The 15,364-nt window shown below is 39.5% G+C and overlaps 1 protein-coding gene across 1 annotated transcript in view; it reads right to left on the bottom strand.

Annotated features, from left to right (window-relative positions):
- The window catches only part of LOC138143485 (NACHT, LRR and PYD domains-containing protein 3-like), a 66,351-nt gene that overhangs the window by 42,348 nt on the left and 8,639 nt on the right, over nucleotides 1-15,364 (bottom strand). Inside the window, exons 4-5 of the mRNA XM_069064756.1 lie at nucleotides 13,822-13,911; nucleotides 10,478-10,648 (exon numbers count right to left, since the gene is read on the bottom strand). Coding sequence (XP_068920857.1) covers nucleotides 10,478-10,648; nucleotides 13,822-13,911 — 261 coding nt within the window. The remainder of the gene's footprint in view (nucleotides 1-10,477; nucleotides 10,649-13,821; nucleotides 13,912-15,364) is intronic.

Below are 15,364 nucleotides of genomic sequence, written 5' to 3'. Positions count from 1 at the left end.
GAACTTTTTAAAAAAAACCCCCCCATCGACCCCCAACAACAAGGAGGGAGGGGGGACCACCCCGGCTGCCCCCCCCCCCCCCCCCCCCCCGAAAACATAGTAACTATTGCCCCAGGGCAAAACCCTCTACAGTAAAGGCTTGGGATCCCTAGAGGAAGGGTGTGGCCAGGACCCTGCTTCAAAATGGGTAGAAAGCAGACTACAAAGAATCTGGAGTCCTACTATCCTCAGAGAGAGGAACCAACCTCAGAGGGAGACAATGTGGACTCCACACCCACAGCTGAAACATTAACAGGGAATGGGTCCCAAGCACAGAAAGCTCTCCTGGATGAGCTCAAAAGGAACTTTGAAAACCAAAGAGAGATAGAGGACAAAATGAATAGTTCTTTCAAAACCAAAATTGCAGAATTAGAAAGACACTATAATGAAGAAAGTATCTCTCTAAGAAGAAAAGTGTATGATATGAAAAAGGAGCTCCAAAAATTAACCAAGGAAAATGATTTGCTAAAAACTAGAATAAACCAAATTGAAACAAATAACTCTATGAGGAACCAAGAATTAGTCAAACAAAATAACAAGAATGAAAAAATTAGAAAAAGAGGTAAAATACCTCAATGGAAAAATAACTGACCTGGAAAACAGATCCAGGAGAGATAATCTGAGAATCATAGGCCTACCAGAAAACCATGCTGAAAAATGAGCCTGGACAACATTCTCCAAGAGCTTAGTAAGGAAAACTGCCCTGAGATACTAGTACTGAAACAGAGGGATACACACAGGGTAAAGGAAAAGGCTGGAGTAAAATATATCATGCCTCAGCTAAAGTAAAAAAAAGCAGGGATAGCAATTCTTATCTCAGATAAAGCAAAAGCAAAAATTGATCTAATTAAAGGAGATAAAGAAGGAAAATATATCCTGTTAAAATATATCTATCATTCATAGAGAATGAAGCAATATCATTACTTAACATATATGCACCAAGTGGTATAACATCCAAATTCCTAGAGGAGAAGGTAAAGGAATTAGAGGAAGAAATAGATAGCAAAACTCTACTAGTCGGAGACCTTAATCTTCCCCTCTCTGAACTTGATAAATCCAACCTCAAAATAAACAAGAAAGAAGTTAAGGAGGTAAACAGAATTTTAGAAAGGATAGGTATGATAGATCTCTGGAGAAAACTGAATGGGGATAAAAAGGAATATACTTTCTTCTCAGTGGTTCATGGAACATACTCAAAAATTGACCATGTTCTAGGGCATAAAAACCTCATAATTCTATGCAGTAAGGCAGAAAAATTAAATGCATCCTTGTCAGATCATGATGCAATAAAAATTATATGCAATAAATGGCCAGGGAAAGACAGACTAAAAATAAATTGGAAATTAAACAATTTAATCCTGAAAAATGAGTGGCTCAAACTAGACATTATAGAAACAATCAGTAATTTCATTCAATAGAATGATAATAATGAGACAACATACCAAAATTTGTGGGATGCATTAAAGGCAGTTCTTAGGGGAAGTATTATATCCCTGAGTACATACATTATTAAATTAGAGAAAAGGGAGGTCAATGAATTGGGCATGAAATTGAAAAACCTAGAAAAAGAACAAATTCAAAATCCCCAATTAAATACTAAATTAGAAATATTGAAAACCAAAGGAGAGATTAATAAAATTGAAATTAAGAAAACTACAGAATTAATAAATAAAACTAGGAGCTGGTTTTATGAAAAAACCAATAAAATTGACAGACCCTTAGTCAATATGATAAAAAAAGAAAGAAGAAAAACACATTATGAGTATCAAAAATGAAAAGGGTGAATCTACCTCCAATGAAGAGGTAATCGAAACAATAATTAGGAATTATTTTTTCCCAATTGTATGCACATAAATTTGACAATCTTAGGAAAATGGATGAATATTTACAAAAATACAAGTTGCCCAGATTAACTGAAGAGGAAGTAAGTTACTTAAATAACCCCATCTCTTGGGGTGGCCAGGTAGCACAGTGAGTAAGAGCACCGGCTCCAGTTTTGAGAAGACCTGGAGATCGAATCCCGGGCTCAGACACTTAGCACCCACCCAGAAACACCTGGCCGTGTAACCTTGAGCAAGTTACTTAACCCCATTGCTTAGGGGTAGCCAGGTGGCTTAGCGAGTAAGAGCACTGGCTCCAGTGTTGGGATGACCTGGATCAAATCCGGGCTCAGATACTTAGCACCACACCCAGAAATAATTGGCCGTGCAACCTTGAGCAAGTTACTTAACCCCGATTGCTTTAAAAAAAAAAAAAGAAAAGAAATGTTTGCAGTAGCAATTAGAGAAGAAAAAGAAATCAAAGGAATCAAATTAGGCAAAGAAGAGACCAAACTATCACTCTTTGCAGATGATATGATGATATACTTAGAGAATCCTACAGAATCAAGTAAAAAACTACATGAAACAATAAATAAATTTGGCAAAGTTGCAGGATATAAAATAAACCCACATAAATCCTCGGCACTCCTATATATTTCCAATGAAATTCAACAGCAAGAGATAGAAAGAGAAATCCCATTTAAAGTTGCTGTAGACATTATAAAATATTTGGGAATCTACCTGCCAAAACCAGCCCAGGACCTATATGACCACAACTACAAAACACTATTCACACAAATAAAGTCAGATCTAACTAATTGGAGAAATATCAATTGCTCATGTCTGGGTCGAGCTAATATAATAAAAATGACAATTTTACCTAAATTAAATTGTACATTTAGTGCCATACCAATTAATTTACCAAAAAACTACTTTATAGAGCTAGAAAAAAATAGTAACAAAACTCATTTAGAAGAATAAATGGTCCAGAATATCAAGGGAATTAATGAAAAGAAATGCTAGGGAAGGTGGACTAGCAATACCAGATTTCAGTCTGTATTATAAAGCAGCAGTAATCAAAACTACTTGGTACTGGCTGAGGAATAGAGGGGTGGATCAATGGAATAGATTAGGCACACGAGATTCAGAAGTCAAAGACTATAGCAATCTATTGTTTGATGAACCCCAAGACCCCAGTTTTTGGGATAAGAACTCACTATTTGACAAAAACTGCTGGGAAAACTGGAATATAGTGTGGCAGAAACTTCTAACACCATATACCACAATCAAATCTAAATGGGTGCATGATCTAGGTATAAAGATTGATACTGTAAGCAGTCTCAGAAAACAAGGAATAGTTTACCTGTTAGATTTGTGGAGAGGGAAAGACTTTATGACTAAACAAGAATTAGAGGACATTATAAAATGTAAAATGGATAATTTTGACTACATGAAATTGAAAAGCTTCTGTACAAACAATGCCAATGTAACCAAGATTAAGAGGGAGGTGGGAAACTGGGAAAGAATTTTTACAACCTATGTCTCTGACAAAGGACTCAATTCTAAAATATACAGAGAATTGAGACAAATTTATAAGAATACAAGTCATTCCCCAATTGATAAATGGTCAAAGGATATGAACAGGAAGTTTTCAGAGAAAGAAATTAAACCTACCTATAAGTACATGAAGAAATGCTCTAATTCACTATTGATTAGAGAAATGCAAATCAAAACAACTCTGAGGTACCACATCTCACCAGTCAGTTTGGCGAAGATGACAAAACAGGAAAATGACAAATGCTGGAAAGGATGTGGGCAAATTAGAACACTAATGCATTGCTGCTGGAGTTGTGAACTGGTCCAACCTTTCTGGAGAGCAATCTGGAATTATGCCCAAAGGTCTATAAATACCTTCATATCCTTTGACTCAGAAATACCATTCCTAGAGTTATATCCCAAAGAGATCATAGAAGTGGGAGGAAGACCCATATGTACAAAAACATTTATAGCAGCTCTTTTTGTGGTGGCAAAGAATTGGAAATTAAGGGGGTGCCCCTCAATTGGGGAATGGCTGAACAAGTTGTGGTATATGCATGTAATGGAATACTATTGTGCTATAAGAAACAAGGAACAGATGGACTTCATATTTACCTGGAGAGGCTTATACGAACTGATGCTGAGTGAGAAGAATAGAACCAGGAGATATTTGTACACAATTACAGACACAAGGTATGTGTGATGACCAACTGTGATAGACTGGACTCCTCTCAGCAATGCAATGATATAAGTCAATCCCAAAAGACTCATGACGGAGAGAAATGTGTACATCCAGAGAAAGAACTAGAAAGAACTGAGTTTATATCCAGATTGAAGCAAACTACATGATCTTTTTCCTTTTCTTGTTTGGTTTTATGTCCTCTACCATTTTTCATTCCATCTGATACAATCCATCTTTATAACCTGATTAATGCATAATGTGAAAGTATTTACAGATCCTATACTTGACTGTATGCCGCCATGGCGGGGAGAGGAAGGAGGGGGACAAAATGTGAAACTCAAGGAATTGTGGAATTGAATCTTGTAAACTAAAAGTAAACAAACAAATTAATAAAAAAAATAGTAAGAATTTAAAAAAAAGAAAGGAAAAGTTGGGGGTTATTTTGCAACACTGTTTGGCCTAGGTATAGCCTAAAAGACTATGAATCATGGCCTGTTTTGGGGACTTTAAAAGAGAATACTCTTGCAGTTAGAATCATATTGTGGCAGAGAAGGAAGATGGATAGAAGTTGCCTACTTAATGGCTTTTGTTGAACTTTCTCAGAACAAGGTTCTGAGGAAAGACTGTGAGATGCTTGAAGCTAGAGCCCCTCCACAGAGGGGCAACAGGGACCAATTAAATGACCCCTTTCCTATGGCTTTAGCCCTAGCCCCTGCTCTCTCAGCATCTCCTGCTCAGGTCACTGAGGCAGCTCCCCCGGGCCCTTCTGCTGCACCCCAACCCTTTTCCCCTTGGTTTCCCTTCCCTTTTCCTCTAGCCAAACACCCCTCATTTCCTGTCTCCTACACCATCTATATCTCCTACCCTGCATCTCCCAACATGGCTCTTCCCCCCTCAGGGAGCCCTGCTCAGGTCCCAGCCACTGATCAGGCTGAACCTCCCTCTGTGGTCCCTCCCCCTGAGGCAACAGTCACTCAGGCCTCAAGCCCTACCCCGGAGGCAGTCATAGAGGTATCTCTTCTTCTAATTCCTTCCCCTTCTCAGGTACCAACTGCACTTTCCCCTTGCCAGCCAGATCCTCCAGTCTTGCAGTCTGGTCCAGTTCAGCCAGCACCCCCAGTCACTCTCTCATAGAAAGTGGGACTTCCAATCTCCCTTCCCAAGCCCCTGTCCCCATAGAATCTTCAGGACTTTTTACCTTAAGGGAAGTGGTTTCTTGGGTGGGACAACTAGAGTGCATGTCCCATTCTCCATTTCAGATCTCAATCAAATTAAAGAAAAGTTGTTTAAATTCTCTGAAAACCTAACAAAGTTTACTGAAGGCTTTCAGGACTTATCCCTGCAGTTTGTGCTTTCTTGGGGTTATTTGCATATCCTCTTCTTTACCTGTTGTTCCACTGAGGAGAACAGGAGAATCTGGCAACAAGCCCCAAAATTTGGGGATCGTTTGGCTAGCAACGACCCCAGAAAATACCTCTCAGGAACAGTTGCTGTTCCCACTAGTGACACAGGATGGGATTATAAGATCTGGGAAGAAAGAGAAAAGAGAGACTATATGGTACTTTGTCTGTTAGAAGGCCTAAGATCTGCATTTCAAAAGCAAGTAAATTATCAGAAAGTTAGAGAAAGTTCTCAGACAAATCAAGAAAACTCCGCCTTTTTCCTATATAGACTTGTAGAAGCTCTTAAAAAGTACACAAATTTAGATCCTGACTCTATAGAATGGGCAGCAATCCTTAACATGTATTTTATTAGTCAATATGCCCCAGACATTAGGAGGAAACTGCAGAAATTGGCAATGGGACCCCAAACACCTCAGGCTCAATTACTGGAGACAGCCTTTGGAGTCTTTAATAACAGAGACCTGGTTGCAGCAGAGGAGAAAGAATGCAGGGAACGAACCAGAGACAGAGAACATGCTCGATTCTTGGCTACTGCCATGACCAGGAAAAACCCCTCCAGCCCAGTCACTTGGGCAGTAGGAAAATCTGCTTTAATGCCACAAGAAGGGTCACTGGTCCAAGGGGTGCCCCTCCAGGGCACCCTCCCCCCAGAGGGAGCCCCAGGAACCGAGGCCTCTAGAACTGTGCCCATCTGACCAGGAGGGACACTGGAGGAAGGATTGTCCCTGAGGTTGGAAAAGTGGTAGAGCCACCTCCCAGTATCCTGTCCTTCAGTCTTCTCAAGACTCAGAATGACAGGGAAGCCTGGGGCTTGGCAGTGCTCCCATCTTTCCATTTCCTTTGCTGAACTCTGGGCAAGCATCGAGGCTGAAGGTAAGGTTACCCACTTTATTATGGCTAAGTTCTCTGTTCTAACCAATTGGTTCTACCCTCCCCTTGACCAGTCAGGTCAGGGGCATGGAAGGGAAAACTTAAGGCATGTCTCCAGACATATCCAGTCCCCTACCTACTTGAGGATCTGTTGTTTGAACACTCCTTCCTTATGCTCTCCTCTTATCTAGTCCCCTTTTTGGGAAGGGATCTGTTGGTGAAATTGGGAAGCCAATTTTTTCTAGTTAAGCCTCCCAGATCTCCCCATGTTCCCTCAGAAGTGTGGGAGATAATTGAGTCAATTTTTTTGGACCAAGAAATTCCTGCTGAGCTATTTCTGCCATCCCAGCATTTGTTTTTGACTCCTAGATCCTAAAGTGTTCCCCCAGAGGGGTATATATTCAATTAAACCCAAGGCCTTCCAAGGACTACAATCATTAATTGCTACTCAAGGTCCAGACTACCAGATGAAATCGTTTGAGAATTTGAAAACTAAATTGACCACCACTCCAGCTTTACTCCATCTAGGATAAACCTTTTACTCTCTATGATGATGGAAGGCAAGAACAGGCTTTGGGAGTTGTTGCCTGTTTTTGAAAACTATTAGATTCTGTGGCTTCTATTGTTTTCCACGTGCTAAATGTCCATAGACCAGTTTGGAAAGTAAAGGGATATCTGACAGCGTTTTGGCCTTGCCACAGTCATCTTTAATTCCAACCAGGAAAACTGTCCTTTATACCAGGGGAATTGTCTTTTCTCTATTTTTTTTCGTTGTTGTTGCCTGTTTGGTCTTTGTTTGCTTAACCTCTTTGCCAGGTTTGTCTCCTCCAGGGTTCAAGCCATCAACCTCTGGATGGCCACTAAGGCTATGCAAATCTCTGACTGAATCCAAGTTCTCCAGCCCACTGGACCTTGCATCATCAACGTTCTTGAGTCTGACCCCTTGAATGTGAAGTCTGACCCCCTTGAACGGGACCCAGAGAGGCAGGGACAGCTCTATGCCCCTTGTCGGCAGGAAGCACTTTCAGAAGCTGAGACCTTTGCCCTTTACCTCAAAGAAATTTGGTCCCATTTGTTTGAGGGGGAAATGATGGTCTCTGGGAGATCCCTTGGGCTCTGAGTCTTTGTGGTACAGGGTCTGGGAACCTCCCTTGGACTCTTAATTAAATTGTCTCATTTGATGAGGTATTTGCATGAGGCAATAAGCCTTACATTGTGGCTGGGCCCAGACCTCTAGCCTAGTTACTAACTACTAACTCTAGCCTAGTTACTAGCCTAGACCTCCATTATTCATCTACTTCCCACCCTTGAGCCTATCAAAATATCAATCTACCCTTGAACTGGCCTAGGCCACCATGGTCTGCAGCCTCCAGGTACTTCCTACCCTTAATCACTCATTGACTTCATTAACTCTTCCTGAGGACCCTCCCCAAACTCCTCCCCTAGACCATCCCTAGATTCCTCCCACAACCTTCTGTATATAAGACCCTGTCTTGTCTTCATGTTTGTGAGAGAGCCACAGAATAGTGAGAGCACCATAGAACAGTGAGAGCACCATAGAATGACCTAGCACAGACTTCCTCTGGGTCTAATGCAAGCAAACTTTTAATAAATTTTGCTTTTCTTTGGCTGAGATGACTTGAGGTGAATTCATTTGGCAGGACCCGGTGTGTTGGTATTTTGGGGTCTCCAGAGCAACACTAACCTTCTTAGTGGGCAACCTCTTCAAAAGGTACCTGACCTTGGTCTCATCTAATTATTTTTTATGTTGTGAATTTTTATATTTAGCTCCCCTAATACATTTTGAGCTCACTGTGGTACACCGTATGAGAATCTACACTGAATTTCTAACAAACTGCTTTCTAGTTTTCATGGCTGGACTTGTCAAAAAGGGAATCCCTGCCCTTGTAAATTACACTCTTGGGTTTATCAAACAGTAGGATATTATTTTCAAAGGTTTATTCTTTATCTTGGACTTTTTCCTTAACTACTCTTCTGTTTTAACCAAAAAAAAAAAAAATACATTTGATGTCTTTTGTTTTATAATAGAGACTGAGATCTGATAAGGCCCTTTATGTATACATTTTTTTATTATTTCCCTTGAGACAGGACCTTTTGATGATTCTAAAAAATTTCATCATTATTTTAACTGGTTCTATAAAATACTTCATTGGTAGACTGATTGCCATAACATTAAACCCATAAATTAAAAGAGCACTACCATTTGATTCCCTCCTGAATTTTTTATGTCTCGCTTGACTTCTGTAAAAAACAAAACAAAATATTTATATAAATCTTGTGTTCCTTGTTGGTTAAGTCCCCAATAATTTCTATTTTTTGTCATTTTGGATGGAATTTGATTACTCAACAAGCATTAATTAAGTACCAAGAACCGTGCTAAATACAAAGATACGAAAACAAAAATGAAGCAGGCTCTATTGATATTCTATCTATACCCATGAAAATATTAGATAGAAAGAAAATAAGGTCTTTAAGGACATGAACTCTTTCAATCTTGTCATTTTATCTCCAGCACATTGCACAATGCCTGATACAAAGCAGGTGTGTAATAAATGCTTCTGCACTAATCAAAATTTCATTCAAATGATGAAAAGCAGAAAACATATAAAGGGGGCATGTGTGTGTATATGTTAATATATTGGTATATATAAAAAGATATAGATACTGATACATATAGATATAGATATATATACACATATATACTCACTAATGGATATATATGTGGGTATATAGAAGTATATATATACCCATATATCAGTAACGTAAGTAAGTTGGTGAGGACTTCAATTAGGATTGTAGATATGTGGGTGGAGGAAAGAAGAGGGATTTGAGACATAAAGTGGAAGTAAAAGCAATAAGACCTAGTCATTGATTGAATAAAGAGGATGAAGAAGAATGAAGAACTAAAGATAGCCCCAAACTGTAAACCCACATACCCAGAAGTATGGTGGCTTCCTTAAGAGAAAAAGGGATTGTGGGAAGAGGAGTGAATACTGGAGGAAGGAATTAATGAATTCTGCAAATTCAGAACAGGAAGAGGCCTTGGAGTCTTTTCTCTCCCCTTCATTTTACAGATGAGGAAACTGAAGCAAGGAAGGTTAAATGATTCATCCAGGGTTCTGGTTGAGGCAAAAAAATGAACCCAGATCTTCCTGACTCCAAGTTCACTAGCCTGTCTTTACAAATCAAATCTGAGATGCCTCAGGCTATCCACTATCAATGTCTAACAATTAACTGATGATGTAGGACAAGAGGTCAAGAGACCAAAGATGGATACATAGATCTTTTATCACCATTCCTTCCTGGTTGGTTGCACATTACAGAAATTCATAATTTATTCATTATGTGTGGAGATATAAATTTTGAGTCCTGCTATCTTACTGATGCTGCAGTAGAAAGTACATTGGATTTAGGGGCAGCCAGGTAGTACAGCGAGTAAGAGCACCGGCTCCAGTGTCAGGATGACCTGGGATCGAATCCGGGCTCAGATACTTAGCACCACACCCAGAAATAACAGGCCGTGTAACCTTGAGCAAGTTACTTAACCCCAATTGCTTTAAAAAAAAAAAAAAAGAAAGAAAGTACATTGGATTTGGAGGCAGATGACCTTGATATAAGTTCTACTTATGTGACCTTAGGCAAGTCACTTAATGTCAGTGAGCCTGACTTTTTCAACTGTAAAATCAGAGGGCTGGACTGGATGGTCTCCAAAATCCTTTCCAGCTCTAAATTTATGGCCCTATGATCAATTAGTTTCTTCACTGATTCTCTGGTGTTTTCTTAGTATACCAACATGTCATCTGTAAACAGAAATAATTTTGGCTCTCTTTGCTAATATGTGTTTCCTGAATTTCATTTTCTTTTCTTATTGTTATAAGTAGTATTTCTAGAGCAATATCAAATAATGTCAAAAAAATAACCCCTTTTCCTCTTTCTCCTTCCCCCCTCTTCTTTGCATTCTACTGCTTTTCTACTCATTTGAATTCTAGTCTATCCTTTCTTTTGCTCCTAGGACCTTATTTTTCACAATTTCCTCAGCTCTTTATCTCACTTTCCCCACTCCCCCATAGGCAGCCACCCCAGTTGTGGGACCAGTTTAGACTTACCTAAGTTTTTCCACTTTAGAGTTTGAATTTCTCAATTCCACACAAAGTTTGTCCATACATCCACGAAAAAATTGAGAGCAGACCAACTGGAGCTCTTTTAGGTTCTGATTGTTCTTGATCACAAAGAAGAAATCATGCCAAACACCATCAGGTACATCAGAAGTACAAGAACTAAAGAGACAAATAAGAGAACTTTACTGTGGACATCAGTGGCACTCAAATTGCCTCCCAGTATTAATGTGTGTGCCTATTTGTCTGTATGGAAACATGAAAAAGTTATATATCCAAATTGAGCAATTCTCAGGGAGAGATCTGGTAGGATTAGATGCTTGGGACTCTGAAGGCCAGTGCATCTGAGACAAATCCAAGTACTTGTTACTACCAGTTCCATCAGTCTTCATCCCATGCCCCCTCCTCCTTACCAACTTTTCCCCTTGTCCTTCTTACTGAAATCCTCATATGCTCAGTGGCAATGCTAAAATCAATGTTAGGTTGAGTGGAGGAGGAAGAAACCTGATCTAAGGAAGATCTCTAAATATCTAACATTCACAGAAGCCCAAAATTTATAATGATAACCTCAGTATATCAGGATAAGAAGAGACCTAATTATACCAAGATCCCTCTATAGGGCATAGTAAGTAGGGAATATGTAATAGGGAACTGCTACTGGGGTAAGAGAATGGACAGCAACACCTAAGGAATCCCAGGAGAAAGGGGATGATACCCCCCCATCTAGTGTTAAGAGAGATTAATTAAATTACTAAGACTTCTGTTAATATATTCAACCCATAACCTGCTTAAATTTCAATAAGATAAAGATGTCAAAACATTTTTTCTAAATTTCCCCAACCACTGCTCAGGCTTCATTTTCCATTATTTTCCCTGTCTAAGGCATCCTTAGTTTTTATTTTATTCTGATTCCTTTAGGAGCTGGATGTCACACTGGGTTTCCCACTTTCACAGATATGTTCCTAGGAGAAGGCTCTCTCATGATTTTAAAAGAATTTTGGAGGAGAATAATGTACAAGGAAGCCAAGGACATCAAATTCAATCTCCTTGTGAGCCTTTTCCTTTGTATCACCAGAGTCTAATCTAACGCTGTGCACATAGTAGATAACTAATAAATGAAATCTCCCATCAAGTATAAAGGAATCAGAAAGTGATAGGTGAATGTAAGAGGAGAAGATTGAAACCAAAGAGCTTAAGAGGAAAAAAATGCAGAAACCTTAAGCACAAGCAGTTAAAACAACATAGAAGATACTAATACAGAAATGAAGATGAGCACCAGAACATCCAAATAAATTCAAACATGCCTGAGCTTAAATTGCAACAAAGGAAATGGAACCAACACTTAATGGGGCAGAAGATCCTGTGAATTCCTAAGAGAGCGTGGAAACATAGCAGGATGTTAATGGTTCAAGAGAGACATAAGAATGATGAAAAAAGAATGTATAGTTTGCACAGTAGAAAAAGTTGGCAGAAAAGAAAAAGTTGAATCCAGTCATGAGTCTCTTCAAAGGGAGTAAAAGAGCAAACAATTGATTGTTAATGCAAATGTAAAGACATAAAGGACAATCTGAAAGAACATAAAAAAGCGATATCATTAAAAGAAACCATGATATGTGTAGAAACAAAACATGTTGATCTCAAAAACAGTGTGAATAGAGACAATTTAATGTTTACAGGCTCCTAGAAGAACACAGGTCAAAATATCTCTTTACCAAAATGCAAGGAAAAACACAAGAAAACTCTTCACTTGAGAATAGAGAAAATAAAGTGCCAAACAAAAACTCCAGAAAAAAAATAACACTAGGATGAAAACACCAAGTTTAAACTAGTTAAATCTAACAAGTACAATACAAAAAAAAAATCTAAAAAAAAAAGAACCAAAAAACAAAATCACAGATTTTGCAAATGACTAAGACAAAGACCTTGAAATACAAAGGAAATGCAATCTGAATAACACAAGACTATTAAACACTCACAAAAAATGCAGAAAAGAAAGGAATCATGTGATCCAAAGGGCAAAAAGTCCAAGATTCAACTGAAGGTGACCTATCCTGCAGATCAAAGCCAGTTTGCAAATGAAACAAAAGAAAAAAGAAAAACCAGCTTTCCAATAAACAACATTGTAAGCATTCCTTCAAAAAGAAAAATGGGATGAGAAGAGATTAACTCACCCAAGGTCACAGAATTAGTGAAAGGAAAACAGAGCTTCCATTCTAGAATTCAATCTTATTTGGCGAATGTGTTATTTACACTGGTCCTTATTGTATACCTCTCATCTACTCATATATTCTTCTCCCTCCAACACTAACATATCTAGAGATATTCTGACCCCAATCTTGCCTCCCAAGTTACTTTCCATAACTTGGTCTTTGGTTTGTGGAACCTGACCTCATTCCTCTCTGATCAATTGCAAATTGTAAATGACTGAGATTTGAGCCTCAGTACCCTTCCAGGACTCTCATACCTCTAGAACTTGTGGGACAAAGTCCTGTATCTGGTATTAAGTAATTTAAACTCAAACTCAGGAATAGGGAGATCATTCAGCTCTGACTCACTCAGCTCCCCTAACTTAAGCTCAGAAAGAACGTGGAGTTCTGTCTACTTTTACACAAAAGCTCCTCTTCTGTTCCCAGCTCTGGAGCTCCTACAAAATTAACCACAAAAACCCCTCACACACGCTTCATTCCACCATGTGCCTTACAAACAGAGGGACTTATTTCTTCCCCTTTCCTCTTAATAGAAAGAAAGAAATGGATAGTATTTATATGATGCTTTAAGGTTCACAAAGTACTTTATAAATATCATTGCCTTTATCCTGAGAACCCTGGAAGGTAGGTACTATCATCCCCATTTTACAAATAAGGAAACCAAGATGGGCATTAAGTGACTTATCTACAAGGTCACAAGATTATCCAGTGTCTAAGGACACATTTCCACTCATGTCCTCCTGACTTCTGGCTAAGCACTCTGAGAGAAATAATTATTAATAACCAATTAATATGGAGGTGGGGACTTTAGAGAGTTGTTTCCTCCTTTCTATTTCCTTATTCAAAGCTGAGTCCTTGTGAAGGCTGACTAGATTGGATCAATATTCTCCTCAATCTGGGGCAGGACACCACCCAACTAGGAAAGCTTAGTGGAGAATTAAAGGGGAAAGAGAAGCTCATATAGGTAAATTCCAGGCCCATTGTTCAGCTCCATAATTAGTCTGGTCAACTGTTGTGCTGCTTCTGTAGACTTTGTTACTCCCCTCAGTGAATCTTATTAGGTCCTCCTCATGTTGGGCTGCTTTTTTTGGAGTTGTTCCTCTCCTCAATAACAACTTGTCCATGTACCTCGTTCTTTTCTTGTAGGGCACTTTTCTTTTCTTCAGGTCCCGTTGCCACTTTTCTTGAACCATATCTGGCCAGTTTCCCCAAATGATTCTGGAGGACAAAATGAGACACGTTATTTTGTTCAGCCCTTCCTCCCTCAAATCCAATTAATTTGAAATTCAAGGCATCACCTTCCTGATGTCAAGAACAAAGGGCAAACTTCATCCACTGTGCCAGCTAGCTGCCTCTAATGAAGCTGCCAGGCAGAGGCTACTAAGGACAACTTTTTTTCCGGTAAAAATATGGCTTCTAATGCATCTGCAAGATGGCACACTGTAAAGGCTTATTCTAGCAGGAAAATTATTTCCTCCTGCCCCATCTCAGATGTGTAAGAGATTCCAGTGGTGAAGTACTGAACAAAAGGCGCCTACTGAAGACTGGCCTATTTCCTCCACTTTCTGGGTGGAGTTCAGAGTCTGGAGCGTGGCTGAGGAGGCTGAAGTCAATGTGAAGTCCTGCCATGAACCAGCAAGAGCATCTTTGTTCTTCATGAGGCCATTTTCACCAGAGCAAGGCAGAGTATCTTAGAAGGCAGCCAAGGACATGACAAGTAGCTCCCTATCAGTAACAGACCCAAAGTTAACCATGGGATGAGGCATACTCTCCCTCCCTTCACTTCTTCCTGCTTTTCACCCTCAATCAGGAACATCCTTAAAGATTTCAAAGCAGAGAAGTGGTGCCACAATATCATTTATTTTCTGCCTGAGAGCTCCTAAAAAAAGGACCATTTGGAGCACATCCTAGAGATAGGATTTGTTCTGTTACAAAATTAAAAGCAGATGGATACAAACCTGGAAATTTGCGTGACTTCACCCCACTGCCTCCCTCCCAGCTGCTTCTCCTTCTCCCAACTCTGAAGGACCTCAGTTATCTAAAGAAATATTCTTTAATCAGCCTCAGTTGGATATAGAAATCTGTGCAGAGGCTTGTCCTGTTTCTTTCTTGTCATAGGTAAAGATACAGCATCATCTATACAGGGATCTCTGTGCCACCAAATATAACTTTAATAGCACTGGTTCAATAAGGTTTGCCTTTACTCAGGTTAACACATAAATGGTGGAAAAGAACACCACCCTAGATTTCCACACAAGCACAAGGAAAGGCACCGTCCAGGAGTTCCTGGTGTTGGAAATTTTGTTCTAAAATTCTACGCCCCAGGGCAGCTAGGTGACGAAGTGAATAGAGCACTGACCCTGGAGTCAGGAGGACTTGGGTTCAAATCTGGCCTCAGACATTTAACACAAAGACTATCCATGTGACCTTGGACAAGTCACTTAACCCCAATTGCCCTCCAAAAAAAAATTCTACATCCCCAAAGAGAAATTGGGTGAGAATCTGAGCTAGACACACGTCCTGAAGTGCACATCAGAAATTATACAACAAAGCCCCCAAAAAAATGCCAGAAAGGGCCCCTATCAGGGTCCCTGAAAACCACCTAATAGGCCATAATAGTGAGGGAAGGTTTCACCTATGTTGCTAGAAACATACCCCAGATAAAAGTCTG

The sequence above is a fragment of the Petaurus breviceps genome, unplaced genomic scaffold (assembly GCF_028583685.1).
Source record: "Petaurus breviceps papuanus isolate PSGF00001 unplaced genomic scaffold, PetGlider_PUasm1.0 90639, whole genome shotgun sequence".
Lineage (NCBI taxonomy): Eukaryota > Metazoa > Chordata > Mammalia > Diprotodontia > Petauridae > Petaurus > Petaurus breviceps.
This window is presented reverse-complemented; position numbering and strand designations above follow the sequence as displayed.